Source organism: Panthera pardus, unplaced genomic scaffold (assembly GCF_024362965.1).
Source record: "Panthera pardus isolate Hobbes unplaced genomic scaffold, ASM2436296v1 HiC_scaffold_11, whole genome shotgun sequence".
NCBI classification, from domain to species: Eukaryota; Metazoa; Chordata; class Mammalia; order Carnivora; family Felidae; genus Panthera; species Panthera pardus.
Window position 1 is genome coordinate 45,101,400 of NW_026526666.1, and position 26,464 is coordinate 45,127,863.

The 26,464-nt window shown below is 33.9% G+C and overlaps 1 protein-coding gene across 3 annotated transcripts in view; it reads left to right on the forward strand.

Moving 5' to 3' along the window:
- Window positions 1-26,464, forward strand: part of LRRIQ3 (leucine rich repeats and IQ motif containing 3) — a 220,676-nt gene that overhangs the window by 19,773 nt on the left and 174,439 nt on the right. For all 3 annotated transcript variants that reach the window (XM_053893954.1, XM_019448882.2, XM_053893956.1), the window contains exons 2-3: window positions 6,745-6,993; window positions 9,732-10,055. In XM_053893954.1, the coding sequence (XP_053749929.1) occupies window positions 6,745-6,993; window positions 9,732-10,055 (573 nt within the window). The remainder of the gene's footprint in view (window positions 1-6,744; window positions 6,994-9,731; window positions 10,056-26,464) is intronic.

A 26,464-nucleotide genomic window follows, 5' to 3' on the forward strand; every position in this document is an offset into this window, starting at 1 on the left:
TGTGTTAAATATTTTCTCTTTAGGGTAGCCCTTGTTAAGAAGAACAGGGTGATCTTGTGTATTTCAAAATTATTTTTTTTCTGTCTCCTCTCAGAGGCACAAGCAGATTTTTCTCCAATATTTGATCTGAGGACCTGGTAGAGCTCCTGGATATTAATCTCACAGAAGTATGAGGGCTGGAGTTTCTAAATCTGAGTTGTCAACACTAAGCCCCTAATAACTTGTCAGTCACAGTCCTACCCAGGCACTGGTTCCTGCAGAGGTTTCTTTTGGTGAATTTTTGCTCCAGTAACTTCTGAATCTTTGTATCCACCTGCCTATCTCTGAATTTTGATTCAGTGGTTTTTCATGTAACCTCACTTTTCTGGTGAATCTAAGAAGAGTTGTTGACTTTTCATTTTGTTCATCTTTTTATTTGTTAGAATGGTATGACATCTTCTAAGCTCCTTATATCCTGGACCAGAGACCAAAAGTGTCCTAATTTACTTTTTGAAGATTACATTCTATTTTGAGTTGTTAATTGAGCCAGATTTATTTTAGTAACACTTATTTATAGTGTTTGTTACATGCCAGACACTACTCTAAAACCTTTATGCCAAGTCATTTTGTCTTCATAATAATTCTATCCATTAAGTGCTATTGGAATTCTCATTGTATGGGTGAGGAAACTGAGGCACATAGCTTGGATGTATAACAAACTGAGGGTACATAACTTGCCTGAGACCACCAAGCTCAGAACAACTTATATTTGTTTCTTCTTTCTCTACTTCATAAGATAAAAAATAAGTTCAAAAAGCAAAATAACTTCCTTTAACCAAAAGAATGTAGTTAAGGAAAACCTGTGTCAGTTGGGCCTTCAGAAGGCCTGATAGATTCTGCCTCTATACTTTTTTGGCCCATGTAGAGAGTCTTGCTATTCTACTATGGGGACACACACAAATAGACATGTGAGAGAATGACACAGGGAAGGCTTGTGTAGATGGAGAGAGGTCCTAGGACAGTGTGGCGAGAGAGACCCATACATCCCAGCATCCCAGCTGACTCTCCCCTCCAGGGTCCTTGCCAATGTGACAGGACTGCGTATTAGCCATCTTGTAAGTGTAGTGCAGATGAACACCAAGACTGAATCTCTAGTTAACATCACTTGGAAAAGAACTGCCTACTTGAGTCAAAATCCTGAGAGATAAAATCCTGAGAGATAAAAAACAGTAGTTGTTTTGAGCCAGTAGGTTTTGGGGTGTTCTGTTATGCAGCATAAATAAATGAAAAATGTATTCTTTTTTGCAGGCATTTGGATATTGGTTGTGGAAATTTGAAGGGAAGGATTTCAAGGAATTAACAATAGATCTCAATCTATATGAGAGATACTTTGTCATTTGTACTTAGAAGTCTTTTTTCCTAGGTGTGCCTCGGTGGCTCAGTTGGCTAAGTGTCCATCTCTTGATTTCAGGTGAGATTATGATCTCAGGTCATGGGATCAAGCTCTACGCTGACAGCACAGAGCCTGCTTGAAATTCTCTCTCTTCCTGTCTCTGCTTGTGTGCACGTGCATGCTCTGTCTCTCTCTCTCTCAAAGTAAATAAACTTAAAAAAGAAGTCTTTCTCCAGATTTATTGAGATATAATTGACATATAATTTTGTATAAGTTTAATGTGTACCATATGATGATTTGATACACACAAATATTGCAAAATGATAATCACAATAAGCTTAGTTAACACATCTATCTTATATAGTTATTATTTATTTATTTATTTTGTGATGAGAACATTTGGGATATACTCTGTTAGTAACTTTTAAGTATACAATATAATATTGTTAACTGTAGTTACCATGTTGTGTGTTATATTGCTAGAACTTGTTTATCTTAGATCTGGAATTTTGTAACCTTTAACCAACATCGCCCCATTTCCTGTACCCCATTTTGCTCACACTTGGCACCCCCCAATTTACTCTGTTTAAATGAGTTTAACTTTTTTAGATTTCACATTGAGATCATAGAGTATTTGTCTTTCTCTGTCTGACTTATTTCACTTACTGTCAACCCTTCAAAATCCATCTATGTTGTATAAAATGGCAGAATTTCCTTCTTTCTCATGGCTGAGCAATGTTCTATTGTGTATGTGTGTATACATTATGTAAAATATATCTATATCTATATATCACATTTTTTAATTGTTCATCAGTCAGTGTGCAGTTAGCTTGTTTCTGTATCTTGGCTGTTGTAAATAATGAACTTGAGAGTTGCAGATATCTCTGAAATATAATTATTTCATTTCCTTTGGATATATACTAGAATATATATTTTATATATATAATTGTTAGATCATATGGTAGTTCCATTTTAAATTTTTTGAGGAATCTCCATACCATTTTCCATAGTGGCTGTATCAGTTCACATTCTCACCAACAGGGCACAAGGGTTTGTTCCCTCATCTCATTATGGTTTTGATTTGCATTTTCCTGACAATTATCGATGTTGAGCACCTTCTCATGTATATGTTGGCCATTTATATGTCTTTTTGGGGGAAGAAAATGTTCAAGTCCTCAGCCTATTTTAAAATTAGATGATGATGATGATGAGATGGAGGAGGAGGAGGAGGAGGAAGAAGAGGGGATTGCTACTGATATGTATGAGTACTTTTTATATTTTGGTATTTATCCCTTATTATATGTTTGCAAATACTTTCTCCCATTCCATAATTTGCATCTTCATTTTGTTTATTGTTTGTTTTCTGTGTAGAAGTGTTTCAGTGTGATATAGTCCTACTTGTTGATTTTTGCTTTTGTTGCCTGTGTTTTTGGTGTCATATCCAAAAATCACTGCTAAGACCAATGTTACAGAGCTTTTCCCCTGTTTTCTTCTAGGAGTTTTATGGTCCCCAGTCTTACATTTAAGTCTTTTGACTTAATTTTTGACTTACTTTTGAGTATTTTTAGTTTTTTTTAATGTTTAATAAATACATTATTGGGAGACAGAGAGAAAAAGAGCATGAGCATGGAAGGGATGGAGAGAGAAGGAGACACAGAATCTGAAGCAGACTCCAGGCTCTGAGCTGTCAGCACAGAGCCTGACACAGGGCTTGAACCCACGAACCACTAGATCATGACCTGAGCCTAAGTGAGACGCTCAACCAACTGAGCTACCCAGAAGCCCCAAATTTTGATGTATTTTTAATAAGTGGTGTAAGAGTCAGATTTTATTCTTTTTCCAGTGAATAGACAGTGTTCTCAGCACCATTTATTGAAATTACTGTCCTCTCTTTTAGTATTCTTTGTTCTCTTGTCAAATATTGGCTGACATATATGTATACGTTTATTTCTGGGCTCTCAATTGTTGTAATTTGGTCTGTGCGCCTATTGTTTTTTGTTTGTTCGTTTGTTTGCCAGTACTGTGCTGTTTTGATTACTGTGAATCTGTAATATGTTTTTAAGTCAGGAAGTATGAGGCCTTCAGCTTCATTTTCTTTTTCAAAATTGTTTTGCTTACTTGAGATTTTTGGGTTATTGTTGTTATTGTCTCATATGAATTTCAGCATTATTTTTCCTACTTTTGTGAAGAATGCTATTTGAACTTTATTAAAAATTGTATTGAATCTGTAGTTGACTTAGGATAGAATGGACATTTTAAGAATATTAACTGTTCCTGAGCACAGGATTTTTCGTTTGTATCTTTAATTTCCTTCATTAATGTCTTAGAGATTTCAGTGTACAGATCTTTCACTTCCTTGGTTACATTTATTCCTAAGTATTTTATTCTTTTTGATGCTATTATAAGAGGATTTTTTTTCCTTTTTAAGATACCTCATTGTTAGTATATATAAAATGCAAATGACTTTTGCGTGGTTATTGTGTGTCCCCATCTTTACTGAATTCATTTGTACGTTCTAACAGTTTTCATGGAGTCTTGAGGATTTTCTATATATAAGATCATGTTATCTGTAAACAGAAAATTTACTTCTTCCTTTCTGATTTGGATTCCTTTTGTTTCTTTTTCTTAGCTGATCACCCTAGGTAGGATTTCTGGCCAATTTATATTTATACCTGATTCAGTTTTTGTTCCCATGCTAAACTATGAAAAATATATAGCTAACCACAAAAAAAAAATGTCCTGTCATCAGGATACCTGTAATATACTTGGAAAGGCAACAATTAAATTATATAACATAAAAATACATAATTTCTAAATTGGGGATGTAGGCATGGTACAGGAATGTAATGACTAAGAGTTATCTAGACAATGAAGTTTTGCATATTTCATTAACCATGTTTAATTTTATTGTTTTCATGGGTTTGCATTTAAACATAAAATAATTAGACAATGTAGATTTTTTAAAAATTATGAGGCCATGAAATTTTAGAGTTCCCTAGTTACCTTACTATTTAATTATTACAGATGGTTTTTTATCTGTCTGTAATTGGCATCTTTTTAATTAAATCTAGGAAGTGCTTGTCCAAAATGAGTAAAAAGACATTCAATTAAGTACTATCATGAAGATTATCTCAAATTTGGATTTGTGTGACCTAATAATTCTTTTCCTCAAACTATATGTCTTATCTGCAAGAAAAAGTTTTTCAGTGAGGCAATAATACCAATCACACTAACTCCCTCACTGGGTATTATTAAAAAGTTATTTTGAACATATTTAGGCATTTTAAGGAAAGGGACTATGTTATCTTACGTATCAGTATCAGTTACCTTCACAAAATGGTATCAGTGAACTCACAGTTAGTAACAATGTTAGTCGACTAACAGCTAAAGTTAGAATGCTTAATTAATTACAGAAGTTTTCATTTAGTTAGGTTATCTAGTGTGTCTGAGATCAATAAAGGAAATAGAAAACATTCTACCTTTGAATAATACCAGTGGTAGATTATTGACATCACATTTAAGTGACATATGGATAGCATTAATACAGAAAAGTTTAACATAAAAATCTTTCATTGTCTGTGATAAGTTTATAGACATTAACTATACTTAGTTAATAATGCTATTTAGAATCCCTAAAAATAAATGTTAGGCAGATGATATCTTCTACAAAGAGGTAAAGAAATATCAAACTATTGGAGATGAATAAGCAGAGAAATGAATGCTTGAAATAATAGTTCATCTGTGCATCTATTATATATATATTTATATATATAAACACACACACACACGCGCGCGCGCACACACACACACACACGTGTACCAATGCTGTGACTAAAGATATAAAGTCAACTTCAGCTTTATATGAAGAAATGGGATCTCTGCTGTTCCATGTTGATGTGTTTTGTTTGTCTAGAGATTGTTATAAGTTACGATCTAAAAAAGTTTAACTTTAGTTAATAATTCATTAAGATTGGATCATTAATTGTAGCACATACATAACATGAATGCAAGGTGTTGATAGGGGGAACTGAAGGTGCAGGGAGTTATGGGGGCATATATGGGATCTCTGTGTACTTTAAATTTTTCTGTAAACCTAAAACAGCTCCAAAAAAAAAAGTCTATTAATAATTTTAAAAAATCACTTGGGTACACAAATAGAAAGGAAAAAAAAATTCACTTGGTATATCACTCGCACTTTGCAGATTTCTTCCAGAATTGTTATTGACTCAAAAATTGGATTCTGTAAGTGAAACTTTTGAGCACCCATTGTCTTAAAAATCCTGATTTATGCCTGATATATGGTTTCTCATAAACCCTTGTTATAAACTGGAGTTTGCCTGTATTAGGCCAGAATGGAAAAAATAGGTTTTTTTTTAAAGGAGAGCCTGAGGAAAGACTTGAGGTCTTTTCTAAATAGGGAGTCCAAATGATGGAATACATTTTGTATATTGCCTTTCATTTCAGGACCTATAGAGCTTGGCAAGTTTATAAAGATTCATTCGTATCTGTTTATTTTATATCAGGGTCTTTATTCTTTCTCAATGTGTCCATGACTTACCCAGGAACATGCTCAATTACAGATTCCTTGACCCTCAGCCCAGAGACTGATAACATAAATATGATATGGGGCCTAGGAATCTGCATTTTGTTTAATTTCTTAGATGGTACTTAGAATTTAATTATAGTTGTAGGCCTTGGTCAGCATATAAAAAGGAACTAATCTCTTGAATGAGTGCAAGGGTTTATCTAGATTTTCACATTTATTTTCATTTGGATTATGCCTACCTAGTTTACCTTCACATGGTAGAAAGATTCTTCCAATAGGGAAGGTGGTTAATCTGACTAAATGCTCTCAGGCCACTTGAGCTCAGTTATTCTCTTTTAAACTATCACTGGGTAACTGTGTTTTGTAAAAGCTTAAATTACCCAGAGTAAGGGAAATTTCAAATATATAAGAAATACTATGTAAAATTACTTTAAAAAGCTTTGATACAGGAATTTTAGATAAATTAGTCTTATTTTAAAACTAATAGAATTCCAGATTTTAACTGCCTAGTTGAATTGAACATAGAAATAAGTAATGTGATTGTAAATTGTTTCTTTAAGAAATTTATAACAGAAATTTGTAACACTCATTTTGCGCACCCCCCTCCTGCCTGGCAACCATAAGTTCTCTATATTTGTAGGTCTGATTCTTCTTTTTGTTTCTTTATTGTTTTTTTTTAATGTTTTTGGATTCCACTTACAAGTTAGATTTTTTAATTTTAACTTTTCTACCCGTTTTATTCTATCTATTAGCAAATATTTTTTGTTTTCAAATTTATTTTTGGAAGTTGAAAAAACTTTTCTAAGCAATTTCCCATTTTGCCTAGATGTTTCATGGAACAATCACAAAAGAACTAACCAGTCATGAAGAATGGAGGCATTATAATGACAACATGATAGAAGATCAGAAAGATTTTGTTTTTGTGAAGTTCAGTGGCCTTCATTTAAAATCTATGGAAAATTTGCAATCCTGTATCTCTCTGAGAGTATGCATCTTCTCAAACAATTTTATCACAGATATTCATCCACTTCAAAGTTGTATAAGATTAGTCAAACTTGATCTCCATGGAAATCAGGTAAAGCAATAGCATTTTAGATATTTGTGTATAAATGAAATTGATGTTTAAAAACACGTATGTTACCTATCTACAGTATTTCAGTCTTTTACATAAAATGTAAATAAAAATTTAAAACTAAATAAAATATATAAAAATACAAAATTTAAGGGGCATCTGGCTGACTCAGTCCGTAGACCATGCAACTCTTGATCTTGGTGTCATGAGTTTGAGCTTCACATTGGTGTAGAGACTACTTTTAAAAAAATTTAAAGAAAATTTTTGAATTAGAAATATGTAAATACTTTGTGATTTGGTATATTTTACTTCTTAATAGCCTGCATTAAAAATTATTTGGACTTTAAAATTTTTTTAATGACATTATTGACATATAACATATTAAGTTCAGGCATACAACATAATGACTTGAGATATATATATATCACTTAGGCTGCTTCTGTGTCTTGACTATTGTAAATAATGCTGCAATGACTATTGAGGGTATATATATCTTTTTGAGGTAATATTTTCCTAGTCTTCAGATAAATATTGAGAAGTGGAATTGTTGGATCATATGGCAGTTTTATTTTTAGTTTTTTTAAGAAACCTCCATACTGTTTTCCACAGTGGTTGTACCAATTTACATTCCTGTAACAGTGCATAAGGGTTTCCTTTTTTCCACATCCTTGCCAGCACTTGTTATTTTTTGTCATTTGGATAAAAGGCATCCTAACAGATATGAAGTGGTATCTCCTTGTGGTTTTGATTTGTGTTTCCCTGATGATTAGAGACAGCGAGCATCCCTTCATGTACCATGTTGGCCGTCTATCTGGATGTCTTCTTTAGAAAATAAGTATTCAGATTCACTGTCCATTTTTTAATTGGATTTTATTTTTTCTATAGAGTTGTATGAGTTCTTTATATATTTTGGATATTATTCCCTTATTACACATACAATTTGCAAATACTTTCTTCCATTTACTGGCTTGCCTTTTCATTTTATTGATGGTTTTCTTTGCAGTACAGAAGCTTCTTAGTTTGATATATTTTTACTTGATATATTTTTGCCTTTGTGTCCTTTGCTTTTGGTGTCAAATCCAAAAATCATTACCAAGACTATTGTGAAGAAGTTTACTGCCTGTGTTTTGTTTTCAGATTTTTATAGTTTCAGGTCTTAGGTTAAGCCCTTAATCCATTTTGAGCTAATTTTTGTATATAGTGTAAGATAGTAGTCTGGTTTCTTTTTTTTTTTTTTTTCTGTTTTGTTTTGTTTTGTTTTGTTTTGTTTTGTTGCCTGTTGCTATCTGGTTTTCCCAACACCACTTATTGAAGACACTGCCCTTGTGTTCGCTTCAGCAGTACATAGTCTAAAATTAGAATGGTATAGAGAAGATTACAGGCCCTTGTGTATGGCCTCTTGAAGAGACTGCCCTTTCCCCATTGTGTATTCCCGACACCATCATAAATCAATTGATCATCTATGCATGGGTTTATTTACGGTTTTTCTATTCTGTTACATTGATCTGTGTGTTTTTATGCCAATACTATATTGTTTTGATCACTATAGGTTCATAATATAGTTTAAAATCAGGGAGCAGGATGCATCCTGCTTTATTCTCTTTCAGGATTGCTTTGACTATTCAGGGTCTTCTGTGTTTCCATACACATTTTGGGAGTCTTTTTCTATTTCTGTGAAAAATGCCTTTGAAATTTAGAAGGGATTACACTGAATATGTAGATTATATTGGGCAATATTATTTTAACAACATTATTCTCTCAGTCCATGAGCATGGAATATCTTTCCATTTATTTTTCTCTTATTCAATTTATTTCATACATTTGTCATTGTTTTCAGTGTCCAGATCTTTCACCTCCTTGTTTAAACTCATTCAGGCATTTTATTCTTTTTGATACAGTTGTAAATGGGATTGTTTCCTTAATTCCTCTTTCTGATAGCTTATTATTAGTATATAGAAATGCAACAGATGTTTGTATACTGAATTTGTATCCTACAACTTTACTGAATTCATTTATCAGTTGTAAGAATTTTTTGGTGGAGTCTTAGGGTTTTCTGTATATAATATGTTGTCTGCAAATGGTAACAGTTTTGTTTCTTCCTTTTTGGTTTGCATGCCATTTGTTTATTTTTCTTGCCCAATTATTCTAGCTGGGACTTCTAATACTGTGTTGAATAAAAGTGGCAAGAGTGGGCATCCGTGTCTTGTTCCTGATCTTAGAGGAAAAGCTTTCAGTTTTCACCATTGCATATGATGTTAGCTGTAGCTTGTCATATATGGCTTTTATGATATTGAGGTATATTCTCTGTATCTACTTTGCTGAGAGTTTTTATTATGAATTAATGTTGAATTTTGTCAAATGCCTTTTCTCTATTGAGATGATCATATGATTTTTATCCTTTATTTTGTTAATGGGGTATATCACACTAATTCTTTACATCAGTAAAGTACTTTAGAAAAGTTTAGAATTGGCCTACTACAAAGAAATTTTTACTGAACAATGTATATATGTCCATTCTTTTAATTATACTAATAATGATAACCTAGTCCAGAGGAACAATGTATTATGTTTTTACTCCAGTCACCACTGGAAAACTAGAGATTCGTTTTGGCTTATTATGAGAAATTTGCCATTTTGAAAAATACTGAGTTTTAGAAGATGTTTAATATTTTTCCATTTTCCATGCAATTTATAGAAAATTAACATTTGTATTTAAGATGTTATTATTAATAATATTTCAGATAAAGAGTCTACCAGATACCAAATTTTGGAGTGGACTGAAGAAACTAAAACTCCTCTATCTTCATGACAATGGGTTTGCAAAGTTAAAGAATATATGTATGTTATCTGCCTGTCCAAGTCTAATTGCCCTCACTATGTTTGATTGTCCAGTGAGCCTTAAAAAAGGATATAGGCATGTTCTTGTCAACAGTATATGGCCTCTCAAAGCACTGGATCATCATGTGATTTCTGATGAAGAAATAATTCAGAACTGGCATCTTCCTGAAAGATTTAGAGCATATAACCACCGACTTTTCTTTAATTTCTGCCCTGCTTTGAAAAAGGTAATTGAAGGGCTCCTGGGTGGCACAGTCATTTAAGCATCTGACTTCAGCTCAGGTGATGATCTCACAGTTCGTGAGTTCAAGCCCTGCGTCAAGCTCTGTGCTGACAGTTCAGAGCCTAGAATCTGCTTCAAAGATTCTGCGTCTCCCTTTCTTTCTGCCCCTCCCCCACTCACACTCTGTCTCTCTCTCAAAAAGAAATAAAAAGACTTAAAGAATATTTTTTTAAAAAGGTAATTGGATTCATTAGAGTTTCATTTTGAATAAATTTGTGGAAGTAAAATTTTAGCTTCTAGATTCTATACCTAAATCATATAAACTAATATATACTGTATCATTTATCTAAAATGTGATAAACTAGTTAGTACATTAGTAATGTCTTATATCTGAGGATTTGTAGAAGCTTGTATGCCTACTGCATAAAAATTGCTGAGCATAAAAATATCAAATTATAGAGAAATATTTTTGGTCCCTGTTATGTTTTAATAGCTCTAAGGACATATAGCTTATATACTATAAAATTCTCTTTTTATATGTATGATTTAATTATTTTGGTAAATTGATAGTGCTGTATAGCCATCTCTACAATCCACTGTTAGAAATTTCCACCACTCCAAAAGTTTCCCTCTTTCTCATTCGCAGTTAATCTCAACTTCCTCCTGCAGTCTTAGGTACTATTGATCTGGCTTCTGTTTCTTTAAATTTGCTTCTCTAAACATTTCATGTGAATCAAACTATACAATATGTAGTCGTATGCATCTGCCTTCGTTCACTTAGTGTGATGTGGTGGAGGCTCATTTATGTTGTAGCATATATGCATAGTTTGTTCCTTTTGATTGCTGAGTGATTTTCCATTATATGAATACACTACATTTTTTTTTGTCCATTCACCAGTTGATAGACATTTAGATTATTTTCAGTTTTTGCTATTATGAATGATGCTGCTATGAACACCTACTTCCATGTCTTTGTGTAGACATATGTTTTCATTTTTCTTGGGGAGATTCTTAGCAGTGCAATTACTGGTAGGTATGGTAAGTTTATGCATAATTTGGTAAGAAACTAAATTGCTTTCTAAAAAGTAGAAACCGCAAAAAAAAAATAAAAAATAAAAAGTAGAAACCACAAACGTGGGAGGGTTCTAGTTTCTTTATGTACTTGAAAACACTTAGTGTTTTTTTGTTTTACGCTATAGACATTCTAGTAGATATAAAGTGGTATTTTTTTATTTTAATTTTTTTCCCTTATGAGTCATGATGACAAACATTTTTCTCTGCTTATTAACTATGCATATACTTTCTTTCATCAAATGTCTATACCAATTTTTTCCTCATCTTGCAAGTGAGTCGTTTGTCTTATTATTGAGTTGTAAGCGTAGATATATGGGTATAAGTCCTTTATTCGATATATGTATTGCAAAGATTTTTCTCTCAGCGAATTTTCCATCTTGTTAATGGTCTCTTTTGGAGCAGAAGATTTTTGAGTTTTAAGCCATCCAGGTTATGATTTTTTTCTTTTAAGGATCATGCTTTTGATGTTGTGTCTAAGAAGTCTCTCTACGGTCACTAAATTTTTCTATGTTTTCTCCTAGAAGTTTAATAATTTTAGCTCTGAAATCGAGACCTATGTTTCATTTTAAGTGAATTTTTATGCATGGTATGAAGTAAGGGTCCAAGTTCATTTTTTTTTTGCGTGTAGATATTCAATTATACCAGCCCCATATGTTGAAAAGATTATTCTTTCCCTGGTGAATTGTTTGTGATATCTTTGTCAGAAATCAGTTAGCCATAAAAAGGTAAGGGTTAATTTCTGGACTCTGAATGATTATATTCCAATGGTCTGTGTATCTGTCCTTAGGCCAGTATCACACAGTCTTGATTATTGTAGCTTTGTAGTTAAGTTTTGAAATAGGGAAGTGTGAATCCTCCAACTTTGCTCTTCTTTTTCAATATTGCTTTGGCTATTCAGGGTCCCTTGCATTTACAAATGAATTTTAGGATCAGGTTGTCAATTTCTGCAATTATTCCTGCTGGAATAGTGGTAAAAATTTCATTGAATTTATAAATCAATTTGTGGAGATTGCCATCTTTACAATAGTGAGTATTCTCATTCTTGAATGTGAACTCTCAATTCATTTAGATCTTCTTCCATTCTCTAAGTATTGTTTATTAAAAAAATTATTTCTGTGTATTTTATTTATTTTGGCAATATTGTGAATGGAGTTATTAAATTCATTTTTGGATTATTTGTTACTAATATATAGAAATACATTGATATTTTAATTTAATCTTATATTCTGCCAACTTGCTATTCTCATTTCTTAATTCTAGAAGCTTTTTGTTGATTCAAAAAATTTTTTTTAATGAAAGTGAATCTCTAATTTTCAGATTTCCATATTTGAATGATTCCTTTGGGAAGTAGCCCCCCCCCCCCCCCCCCCCCCCCCGCCAATGCTTTAAAGGACAATTCGGAATATTAATGGAAGTGGATAAAACTATTAAATTCTTAAACAATTAATTTGGTGACCTGCACTAAATCATCATTATATCTTGATTTTTAAAATGCTGAAACAAGTGATTAGGAAATGATATCTAGTTGGAGATTACAAAATATTTAAATGGGTGAATAAAAATATTTAAAAAACATGCTTCATGACATGAATATTAGAACAAATAAATCAGGTAAGAATTCAGAAAAAGGGGTGAGCTCGGCAGGTGTTAGAAAGCTCAAGTACTGAGATATAGGAAATAAAAAAGTATGTTGCAGAATAGTATTTGTAACATGTTGTAAGTATTTCTAAATCTACATATATATATATTGACAATTGAAGAACAGAAAATCATTTGAAGTGATCACATTTGGAAGGATATATAAACAATGAACAGTGATTATGCATGAGATTAGGAAGTTAGAAAACTTTGTAACTGCATAAATTCTTTATAAACATTTATGAGTATATTAATGATTTTGTAATAACAGTTAAAAATTTTAGAGAAATAAAAAGTGCTGCAGTGTTTAATTATGGTTGTTTTAAACCTGGGTCCTAAAAGAAGAATTTCATTTATATATTCTAGTTGGATGGTATGGTATAATCAAAGGTGGGAACATACTTGTCTTTTTTAAGGACAATCAAAATGACTGATGTTCATTTAAGCAATTAATAAGAAGTTAGTGGGGGTATGAAAAGAAGATTGGAGGAATACTAAGGAGTTTAGACTTCTTAATGAATGCAGTGAAGATCTATTGAAGTTATTTGAGGAGAAAATTAGAGTGGTTCTATCATAGTTGGTGCTCTATGAATAAATGTTATTGACAAATTTTTTTAAAGGAGATTAATCCAGTATTTTGCTAGCAGATTAAGGGGGGTTAGGAGACAGATGAGGGCAGAGAAACTATTATAGGCCAGAAATGATGTGATTAGGGTTGATTCAAGTGAACAGTAGTGGCAAAGAAAATAGAAGACATTGTAAAGAAGAGGACAGACACTCGGTAAAAGTCATTGTTATAGACACTTTATATATTTTATTCCTTCACTCCTTTACCAAATATGTATTGATTGCCTAATATGTGAGAGAGATTATTCTGGACTGGGTGGTAAATAATAATAACAGATGTTCTGCTTTCATAAAGTTCAGTGGGAAGGCCCAGGAAATAAACATGTAGGCTAAAAAACAAAAAACAAAAACAAACCCAGCATAGAATGCTAGATATTGTTAATTTCTAAAGAAAATAAAGTAATATGGGACAAAAAGTATGGAGGCTTGGGCTAGATAGGGAAGGACTTCCTGAAAAATATTTGTTCTTCATCATATTCTTTGTTACGGGGAGATATTATTATTTCACAGAAGAAAATGAACTATGGTAAGGTTTAAGACTTTACCCAATACCAGACATCTAGTCAGTCATGAAGCTGGGATTTCAAGTCTGTCTTGGTTTCATAGTCCTACAATCAACATTGTATCACAAAGTATAGACAGTGCAAAGATTTGACAGGGTTTTTTTTTAACTGACCAAATATGGGCGGATAAGAATAAGAAGTGAGAAAATACTCTTTTGGTATTTTGAACTTGGGTAACTGAGACAAAAAAGTAACTTAGTGTACAGAAATGGTGGCATTCAAAGAGTTTTGTTAGAAAGTTAAATTTGGTCATGTTTATTGAGGCAGGATATTGGTATGGAGATATTAACCAGGCATTGGAAATGAAGAACTGGAATTCAGAAACAGTGTTCCAGGTCTAAGATGTAAATTCAGTAGTCATTTGTTTGAGGGCATGACTGAAGCCAAGCTGTCACAGGAAAATAAAGGAATCAGTATGAAAACCGAAGGACAAAGCATTGGGGCAGTTTCCCTTTATGGTTAGAAAGAAGTGGGACCAATGAGGATAACAGAAAATTAATTCCAGGAGGTAGAAGGAAAAACAGAGATATGGCTTATTATCACTTAGGTGAAGGGAAAAGAATGATTTAAAAATGAAGGATGTTTGGGGTGTCTGGGTGGCTCGGTCGGTTGGGCATCTGACTTCAGCTCAGGTCATGATCTTGCAGTCGGTGAGTTCAAGCCCCTCGTCACGCTCTGTGCTGACAGCTCAGAGCCTGGAGCCTGGTTCGGATTCTGCGTCTCCCTCTCTCTCTCCTGCTCATGCTCTGTCTCTCTCTGTCTCAAAAATAAATAAAAAACATTAAAATTTTTTTTTTAAAAATGAAGGATGTTTTAAAAGGTCAAGGAAAATTATGGATACAGAACTAGTTTGAAAACCTTTTGTTGAAGAGGTTGTTGCATCTTTGGAATTTCAGTAACTTACGGGAATGGATATGGAATTGTAATGGGTTAATATGTAATTGCTAAGTATAGAACCTTTTCCGAGAAAATTTTGGACAGAGGGAAGATAATGCCTTAACTGCCAGAAATAGGACTAATGGGAGGGTTTTTTAAAAGTGAGATTGTACTAACTTCCACATATTTTTAAACTGAGGGAAATAAATTTTAATTAAAAAAAAGAGATTCAGGGGCACCTGGTTGGCACAGCTGGCTAAGCATCTGACTTCAGCTCAGGTCATGCTCTTGCAGTTCATGGTTCGAGCCCCACATCAGGTCCTGTGTTGACAGCTCAGAGTCTGGAGCCTGCTTCAGATTCTGTGGCGCTCTCTCTCTCTCTCTCTCTCTCTCTGCCCCTCCCCCACTCATGTGCATGCGCTCTCTCAAAAATAAATAAGCATTAAAAAAAGATTGAAAATATAAGAAATAGAATAATTGGAAACAAAAATAAAAGCACTGTCTAGAAAACATGAATGGAAGGCATCACAAATGGAGTAAGCCTGAAAGAGCTATGGATACACCAAATTATGGCAGAATTTTGTTGCAGAGATTTAAAGAAATATGTTTGAATGATAGTTTTTCAGTTTACTGATACATTTTTATTCATTATTTCTGCTATAAGCAATATTGTTTTTATTATTCTTTGATTATTGAAAGATATTTAATTTATAGCGATATAAAACACTTGAAAGAATGACAATCTATGAGGATATAAATTTATTTAGTAATGTTGGAAATATATATTTCAAAACATTTCTTTGCACTTACTGAGTGTAAAAACACTATGAAAATTGAAAATAAAGAATCTTATAAAGTTCACATGATCTTTTTCAATAAGTGTTATTCTTTTATCAGGAGGGCATTAATGCAGAAATGAATTTATTAATTCTTTTTAAAAAATTTTTTAACGTTTATTCATTTTTGAGAGACAGAGAGAGACAGAGTATGAGCAGGGAAGGGGCAGAGAGAGAGGGAGACACAGAATCTGAAGCAGGCTCCAGATTCTGAGCTGTCAGCACAGAGCCCGACGTGGGGCTCGAACTCACAAACTGTGAGATCATGACCTGAGCCGATGTCGGACGCTCAACCAACTGAGCCACCCAGGCGCCCTGAATTTATTAATTCTTAAACAAATTAGTAACGTGATTAAAACTTGTGTCTTATAAGACAATAAAACTAGAATGACCTTGTCTGTCCTTAATTTTGACATATAATGATTTGTAGAACTTTGTTTTTTGGGTTTACTTGGAAAATACTTACAATTTGAAAAAGGGAAAGCGTATGTTCTTCTTTACTATATGAAATGAAACTAGAAATTTGAAGTGTTAGTTATCTAAAAGCATATAATGAGGGGATTTATATTTTTTAATCATTATATATACATAGAACATTTTTAAGATGGGAGTGATCTGGGCAAGAAACCAATGCTATCAATTCAGATTGTGTTTGTCTTTATGTGATAGAAACCTAACTAAAAAGGGATTTTTTTTCTCATGTAACAAAAAGTTCAGATAGTTCTGTGTAGTTCTCAAGGAAATTATGAAGGACCAAGGTTTATTCTAGCATCTTGCTCTGCTATTTAGTGAATGGATTCCCTCAAAGACCATGAGTTTCTTCTGTCAAGACTTAGGTCAGAAGGAAGGGATTGGTAGGAACTAAAGGCTCCTGTCAGCTAAGTCTGAAAATAATAGCTCCACCCGGTGTCCCACCTGAAAGCCTTCTACCATCAGAACTAGATCACATGGCTACCTCTAACTAGAAGGAAATCTGGCTTGATGAGTATTTTTATCTAGGCACATTTATTTGTTAAACAAAACCAAGGTTCTATTAATAAGGAAGAAAGGAAGAAATTTTTGGAAGGCACTTAATACTTTTTGTTGCACAGTGAAAAATGCATTAAAAATTCAGTACAGAATATTTCAAGGTAGAGATTTTTTTTTGTTAGTTTCAAGTTTTTATTTAAATCTCAGTTAACATACAGTGTAATATTAGTTTCAGGTATAGAATTTAGTGATTCATCACTTAACATACAACACCCAGTGCTCATCAGAACCAGTGCATTGTAAGAAGTTGCTTCAGCCAATGTCAAGGAGGTTACTGCCTGTGTTCTATTCTAGGATTTTGATGGTTTAAGGTCTCATGTTTAGGTCTTTATACATTTTGAATTTATTTTTGTGGATGGTATGAGAAAGTTGTCCAGTTTCATCCTGCATTTTGCTGTCCAGTTTCCGCAACACCATTTGTTGAAAAGACTGTCTTTTTTCCATTGGATACTCTTTCCTGCTTTGTCAAAGATTAGTTGGCCATATAGTTGTGGGTCCATTTCTAGGTTTTGTGTTATGTTCCATTGATCTATGTGTCTGTTTTTCTGCCAGTACCATTCTGTCTTAATCACTACAGGTTGGTAATATAATTTGATGTCTAAAATTGTGATGCTTTCAGCTTTGTTTTTCCTTTTCAGGATTGCTTGGCTATTCAGGATCTTCTGTGGTTCCATGCAAATGTTAGAATTGTTTCTTCTAGCTCTGTGAAAAATGCTGGTGGTATTTTGACAGAGATTGCATTAAATGTATAGATTGCTTTGGGTAGTATAGACATTTTCATAATATTCTTCCAATCCATGAGTATGGGATGTTTTTCCATTTCTTTGTGTTGTCTTCAATTTCTTTCATCAGTGGTATATAGTTTTCAGAGTACAGATCTTTTACCTCTTGGGTGAGGTTTATTACTAGGTATCTTATGGTTTTGGTGTAATTGTAAATGGGATCGATTCCTTGATTTCTCTTTCTGCTGCTTCATTATTAGTGTGTAGAAATGCAGCAGAATTCTGTACATCGATTTTTGCATTCTGCAACTTAACTGAATTCAGTTCTGGTGTATCAGTTGTGGTGATTTTTTTGTGGAGTCGTTTGGGTTTTCTACGTAGAGTAGAATCATGTCATATGCAGACAGTGAAAGTTTGACTTCTTCCTTGCTGATTTGGATGCCTTTTATTTCTTTTTGTTATCTAATTGCTGATGTGAGTACTTCTAGTACTATGTTAAATAACAGTGGTGAGAGTAGACATCCCTGTCTTATTCCTGACCATTGAGGAAAAGCTCTCCATTTTTACCCATTGAGAATGATTATTAGCTGTGGGTCTTCCACATATGGCCTTTATGATGTTGAGGTATGTTCCCTCTATCCTACTTTGTTGAGGGTTTTTATCAAGAATGAATGCTGTACTTTGTCAAGTGCTTTTTTGCATCTGTTGAGAGAATCGTATGTTTTTTTTTTTTTTTTTTTTTTTTTTTTTTTACTGTGGTATATCACATTGATTGATTTGAAATATTGAACCTCCCTTTCAACCCAGGAATAAATTCCACTTGATTGTGGTGAATGATTCTTTTAATGTACTATTAGATTCATTTTGCTAGTATTTTTTTTGGGAATTTTTGCATTCATGTTCATTAGGGTTATTGGCCTATAATTCTCTTTTTCACTTGGGTCTTTGGCTTTGGAATCAAGGTAATGCTGACTTTGTAGAATGAGTTTGGTTGTCTTCAACTTCTATTTTTTGGAATAGTTTGAGAAAAATTGATAATAACTCACAGGGGAATAGGTAGAATTCCCATGTGAAGCCATCTGGCCCTGGACTTTTGTTTGAGAGATTTTTGATTACTGATTCAATTTCTTTGCTGGCTATTGGTGTGTTCAAGTTTTCTATTTCTTCCTGTTTCAGTTTTGGTAGTTTGTGTTTCTAGGAATTTATCCATTTCTTCCAGATTGTCCACTTTGTTGGCATATAATGTTTTATAATATTCTTCTATAGTTGTTTGTATTCCTGTGGTATTGAATGTGATTTCACCTCTGTCATTAGTGATTTTATTTATTTGGGTCCTTTCTTTTTTCTTTTTGATAAACCTGACTAGGGGTTTATCAATTTTGTTAATTCTTTTAAAGAACCAGCTCCTGGTTTCATTTATCTGTTCTACTGGGTTTTTGTTTCTATATTATTTATTTCTGCTCTAATCTTTATTATTTCCCTTTTTCTGCTGGCTTTGGGCTAGTTATTTTTCTAGGCCATTTAGGTGTAAGGTTAGGTTGTGTATTTGATTTTTCTTGCTTCTTGAGGTAGTCCTGTATTGCTATTTATTTCTCTCTTATGACCACTATTGCTGCATCTTAGAGGTTTTGGATCATTGTGTTTTCATTTTCATTTGTTTCCATGTATTTTTTATTTCTTATTTAACTTCTTGGTTGGCCTATTCATTCTTTAGTAGGATGTTCTTTAGTCTTCATGTATTTGGGATCTTTCCAAATTTTTTCTTGTGATTGACTTAAGATTTCATAGCATTGTGGTCATAAAATATGCATGGCATGATTCTAATCTTTTTGTACTTGCTAAGGTCTGATTTGTGACATAGTATGTGATCTGTTATGGAGAATGTCCTGTGTGCACTTGAAAAGAATGTGTATTCTGTTGCTTAGGAGGAAATGTTCTGAATGTACCTATTACGTCCCATCTGGTCCAGTATATTATTCAAAGCTATTGTTTCCTGTTGATTTATGCTTAGATGATCTATACATTGCTGTAAGTAGGTTGTTAACATCCCTTACTAATATTGTATTATTATCAATGAGTTTCTTTATGTTTGTTATTAATTGTTTTATATATTTAGGTGCCTTCAAGATGGGGGTATAAATATTAATAATTTTTAGTTCTTCTTGTTTGAAAGACACCTTTATTATGATTCATTGCCCTTCTCCATCTCTTGTTATAGTCTTTAGTTTAAAATCTAGTTTGTCTGATGTAAGTATTGTCACTCCAGCTTTCTACTGACATCTGTTTGCATGGTAAAATATTTCTCTGTCCTCTCACTCTCAATCTGAAGGTGAAAAAGAAAAAGAAAAAAAATCTGCAGTTTTATTTGGTGCAAAATGAATTTGTTGAATGCAGCATATAGATGGGTCTTATTTTTTTTAATCCATTCTGACGTCCTATGTCTTTTGATTGGAGCATTTAGTCCATTTACATTTAGAGTAATTATTGGTAGATATGAATTTAGTGTCATTGTATTGCTTTATTGTTGTTTCTGGACTTTTTCTCTGTTACTTTCTAGTCTTTGTTGCTTTTGGTCTTTATTTCCCACTCAAAGGGTCCCTTTTTGCAAAGCTGGTTTAGTGGCCACAAACTCCTTTAGTTTTGTTTGTCATGAAACTTTCTCTTTGCTATTCTGAATGATAACTGTGCTGGATAGAGTATTTTTGGCTGCAGATTTTCCCCATTCAGCACATTGAATATATCATGCCACTCCCTTCTGGCCTGCCAGGTTTCTGTGGAGCAATCTGCTGCTAACCTTATTTGTCTTCCCTTATAAGTTAAGGACTTCTTTTGTCTTGCTGATTTTAGGAATTTTTTCTTTATCACTATATTTTGCAAATTTAACTACAGTATGTCTTAGGTTGGCCTGCTTTTGTTGACTTTGATGTGAGTTCTCTGTACTTCCTGGATTTTGATATCTCCTTCCTTTTCCAGATTATGGAAATTTTCAGCTCTAGTTTCCTCAAATAAACCTTCTGCCTCTTTTCCCTCTCTTCTTCTTCTGGGACACCTATGATATGAATGATATAATGGTTTATGGAGTCACTGAGTTCCCTGTGTCTACATTTGTGATCCAAGATTTTTTTTTCCCTCTTCTCTTAAGCTTCATTGTTTTCCACAATTCTGTCTTCTCTATTGCTTATTCTTTGCTTCTTCCATTCTTGTGTTAATTACATCCAGTTGGTTTCAAATCTCAGTTATTGCATTTTTCATTTTGGCATGACTAATTTTTAGGTCTTTTATCTCTGTGGTAAGGGACTTCCTAGTGTCTTCTATGCTTTTCTCAAGCATAGTTTGTATCCTTATGAGTGTGGCTTTACATTGTGGATCAGGCATATTAGTTATATCTGTTTTGATTTGATCCCTGGCTGTGACCTTTTCTTGTTCTTTCTTTTGGGATGAATTCCTCCATCTTGGCATTTTGTCTAGGTCTCTGTTTTCTCGGTGTTAGGAAAGCCTGTTATGTTTCATGCTCCTGAGAGTAATGGCTTTATGAAGAAGAGATCTTATACTGTCTAGGGCCTGGTGCTTCTGGAAGTGCCTCTGGTGTATGCTGTGTGTACTCTGTTGTTGTGTTTTGGCTGTTCTTTCCTTTGGTCAGTACTCTGCAGTTTCCTTTTGCCTGCAGTGGGGACTGTTTGGATGTTGGCCAGAGTGTGGTGAGTTTTAACTAGGTGTGCTCCATTTTGCTTGGTAAAAGAGACCTGATGCTATTTCTAGTAGAGCTGAAGCTTTGTAGAACTCTATGGTCAGTAGACATGGTGCATGTGGGGGATTTGTGCTGGTCTTCTGGGTGAATGACCCACTGCTCTAATTCTCAGGACACCTGCTGGAGAAGAGCAGCACCAGTAGAGCCTAGGGGGACAAGGCTTGGTGTAAGTAGTTTAGGCTGCCAGTGTTGGCACTGTGCTGCTTACTGAAGTTAGTTTATGCTGGGAGATGGGGGAGGGGGGTATGAAATGGGACCAGCCTACTCCCTAGTCCACAGAGAGGGGAGTTTGCACCCGGCCCTATCTAAGTAGCCTTCCCAGAAGAACAGTCTCCCCCTCTGGCCACTCAGGTCTCCCTCAGATTATTGCCTTCACACTGTGTCTAGGCTACCTGCCTAGCCAGCAGCGCAGTGCACCTTGGGCTCTATCCCAGCCAGGCTGGCTGAGGTTTAAAATTCCAATCTTTAAGGACCTGGTGTGGCAGAGACTCATGCTGGTCCTCTGGAAGAGGGTCTCAATGTGCTGGGACTGATGCAGGATCATCCCAGAAAGGCAGTCTTACCAAAGCACAGGGGCATGTAATTTGGAGTAAAGTGCAGCAAAAAGACAGTGTCCAGATTAGCCACCCTTAGCAGGTGTTTCAGTGCCTATGCTGAAGGTCAGGCAGGGGAAATGGCACCCTCCCTCTCATTCCCCCAGAGAGTCAATGCCACCTCTTTCAGATGCACTCCAAGAAGGGGGGAATGTCTCTCCCAATGGGTCCCAGGGGGTCCTCAGATTGCACCATCTGCCCCCAGACTATCTGCCCTCCTCAACAGGAGCACTGCAGTGCCCTCAGGGATCCACACCCAGCCACCCCCTGTGTCTGAACTCTAAAACTCCAGTCTTTGAGCCCTGCTGGTTATAAAAACTCAGGAAAATCAGGCCCTCTCGGTTTCCCAGTCAGTGGCTTTGGGAAGGTGTTTTGTGTGTGTGTGTGTGATCCCCTGTGTGCTTTACTCTCTCTCTTACCTCTCTCCGTGACCAGGGCTTCATCCCCTCAGCAGCACCCACAATCTTTTTGTCCCCTAAATCATGTCTTTGCAACTCCTGCCTTCCACGATGTAGCCTCTTCTCTCTCTCTAGTTGTGCAGTTTGTTGTGTCAGTTCTCAGATTGATTTTTTGGGTACTCACAATGATATGATATTTACCTAACTGTGTTGGAGGAATGAGACAAGTCTAGGATCCTCCTACTACTCTGTCATCTTAGCTTCTACTTTAAGGTAGAGATTTTTAGATCAATTATTTAGCATGCATTTTTACTCTTAATTCTACCGTAAGTATTAAAAGAAAAATAAAAATGCCTAAATATAACAACCAAATAAATTTTAACAGTGCATTTATCCTTGACTTAATAAATCATGTAGATTAAATAATGTTTGTAAAATTTATATTTTTTAAATAAAAAAGAATAAAAATATAGCCTATATGACATACAAAAAAATCATAACAGTGTCAAAAGTAAGAGTATATTTATAAAAATTGCTATATATTTATATTTACAAATGTGGTGTGATTGTAAGTAAATAAAATAATTATAAATTTATTATGTGTAAAAACCAAAATCAATGTGGCTATAGTAAGATCAAGTCCAAAAATTGAGATAATATAGAAAAAGTAAAAGTAAAATGCAAGCCAATATATATTAAGTAGAATAAAGCAAAAAACTTTATATTAGCCTTAATGTAGAATTTGGCACACAAGGGGCGCATACCTCAACATAATAAAGGCGATATATGGCAAGCCAACATGTAATAAGTTAACATCTGACTCAACAATGAAAAGCTAAAATGTTTTCCTTTAGATCAAGAACAAGTCAAGAGTACACACTCTTACTAATTTTATTTACCATAGTATTGGAAATCCTAGTCAGACCAATTAGGCAAGAAAAATAAATAAAAGTCATACAAATCAGAAAGGAAATGGTAAAACTGACTGCAGAAGGCATGATGTATATAGAAAACCTTAAGGACTCCACCAAAACTCTTAGAGCTAATAAGTAATAAGTGAGTTTACTAAAGTTGGATACAAGATAAATATACAAAAATCATTTGCATTTCTGTAAACCACAATAAACTATCAGAAATAGAAATTAAGAAAACAATTCTATTTACAGTTGCATCAAAAAGGATGAAATACCTAGGAATAAATTTAATTTAACAATGTGAAAAACCTGTACTTTGAAAACTATAAGCCATGGATGAAACAAATTGGAGATGACACAAATAGATGAAAGATAATTGATGTTCATCAATTGGAAGAATTATTGTTGAAATGTCCATACTACCCAAAACATTCTTCATATTCAGTGCAACCTCTATCAAAATTCCAATGACGTTTTTCACAAAAATTGAAAAAAATCATATAGGACCTTACAAGAACCCAAATGTCAAAAGCAATATTGAGAAAGAAGACCACAGCTGGAAGCATCATGTCTCTTGATTTCAAACTATATTACAAAGGTATAGTAATCAAAATAGTATGGTATTGGAATAAAAACAGACACACAAATTAGTGAAACCATATAGAGTCCAGGAGTACACCAATGAATATATGGTCAATTAATTTACAACAATGGAGCCAAGAATATACAACATGGAAAGGGGACAGTCTCTTCATTTTAATAGTCTTGGGAAAAACTGGACCCTTATATGTACCATACACAAAATTAACTTAAAATTGATTAAAAACTTGAAACTAAGCTCTGAAACCATAAAACTGGAAAAAAAAAAAAACAGGAAATGAGCTCCTTGAAATCAGTCTTGGCAGTGATTTTTTTTTTTTTTTTTGGATTTGACACCAAAAGTAAAGGTAATAAAAGCAAAAGCAAGTAAGTGTGACTTCATCAAACTAAAAAGCTTCTGCACAGCAAAGGAAACTATCAACAAAATGAAAGGCAATTGACAAAATTGGAGAATATATTGGCAAATCATATATCTAATAAATCATAACACTGTCTAATATTCTAAATATATGTATAGGAAATACTTTAGAAAATTTTTAAAAGGGGATGGGTGCCTCGATGGCTCAGTTGATTAAGCACTCGACTTCGGCTTAGGTCATGATCTTGAGATTTCAAGTTCCAGCCCCTAGTTGGGCTCTGCACTGGCAGTGCAGATCCTGCTTTGGATTCTCTGTCATCCTCTCTCTCTGCCCGCCCCCCTCCCCCACACACTCTCACTCTTCACTCTCTCTCTCTCTCTCTCTCTCTCTCTCTCTCTCTCAAAATAAATAAACATTAAAAAACTTAGAAAGAAAATTGTTAAAAAGGGAGAGCTGTAAAGGAAGGTACAGCTTCTATACCTCACTTGAACAGGTAAATTGTTGACATCATTTGACTGTGATTGTGTGTGTGTATGTACGTGTGTGTATAAGAAAGCTCTAAAAAAGAATGCACAGATGCTCCTGGGTGGCTCAGTTGATTGGCTCTTGATTTTGGCTTAAGTCATGATTTCATAGTCAAGGGATCAAGCACTGCCCGCCCCCCAATCCACCCCCCAGGCTCCATGCTGGATGTGGAGCCTGCTTAAGATTCTGTCTCTCCTTTTGCCACTCTCTCTGGCTCATGCTCTCTCTCTTAAAAAAAAAAAAAAATTGCACAAAAAACACTGGATACATATAAAAGGAGTTCTCAAATTCTTTAGTAGGAAAGTAAGAATAAGAAAAGAGATAAAAAAATGGAGAAAACAAACAGAAAACACAAACTGATATAAAATAAGATGCCAGACTTAAGTCCCATTCTATCAGTAATTACATTAAAATGTGTATTAAACTTAAATGGCCTAAATGCACTAATTAAAAGACCGATATTAGCAAAGTTGATTTAGAAATATGACCCAACTGCATGTTGTCTACAAGAAATTTAAAATATAATGATATAGGCACATTGAAAATAAAAGAATGGAGAAAGATTTATCATACCAAAGGTAACCAAAGTAAAATAGGACTGACTGGCTATCTTAATATCGGATAAATTAATCTTAAGAGCAAAGACAGTTATCATAGTCAAGGACATTATATAATGATAAAAAGTGCAAACCAGCAAGAAGACAGTAACCTTAAATGTGAATGCACCAACAACAGAAGTACAAATTTGTAAAACAAAAATTGATAAAAGTGAAATGAGAAATAGATAAATACATGATTATATTTGGGGACATCAAAATTCCTCTGTCAACAATTAGAGCAACTAGATCTTGGAAAACTCCACAATCCCATCAACTAACACAATCTAACTGACATTTATAGAACATTCCACACAGCAGTAGCAGGATAGACATACTTTTTGTGTGTCCAATCATATGTAGGTCTTTTCCTGTTTCATGGAGCAAACCTCAACAAATTTAAAAGAATTAAAATCATACAGGGTGTGTTCTCTGATTATAGAAAGATAAGAGGAAAATCCTCAAACAGTTGGAAACTAAGCAGCACACTTCTAATGAATCTATAGTTCAAAATACAGTCTCAAGAGAAAAAAAAAAGTTAAAAATACAATCTACCAAAATTTGTGGGACACAGCTAAAGCAACGCTGAGAGGGAACTTTTTAGCTCTAAATGCATATTGGGACAAAAGGAAAATCCTCAACTCAATAGTCTAAGATCCCCTCCTCAAGAACCTGGAAAAACAAAAGTAAAATAAACCCAAAGTAAGCAAAAGGAAGGAAGTGATATAGAGAGGAACAGATGTCAGTGAACTAAAAAACCAAAAAAAAAAAAAAAAAAAGTAAAAGATCTGATTCTTTGAAATATCAATAAAATTGACAAACCTCTGGCAAGACTGACATAGAAGAAAAGAGAGAAGACACAAATTACCAACGTCAGGAACAAAACAAGGGATATCACTACAGACCTTGCAGACATCAAAAGAAGAGAATACTACAAAAACACTATCTATACACACAAACTTGACAGTTTAGATGAATAAACCATTTTATGCCAAAAAACAAAAAACAGAACTCATCCATTATGAAATAGATAATTTTGAATAGTCCTCTATGAAGGAAATTGAGTTCATAACTTTAAAACTCAAAAAAAAAAAAGAAAGAAAAAAGAAAAAGAGATCTTCAATCCCAGATAATTTCACTGGAGAATTCTTCCAAACATTTAATATTTTATTCTGTTTCTTCTAGAAAATAAAAAAAACACTTTGCCATTTATTTTGTAAAGTTAGTAGTAGCTTGATACCAAAACCAAGAAAATTGCAGATCAGTCAGTATTCCTCATGAAAAGAAGCATAAAAATCTTTAACAAAATGTTAGC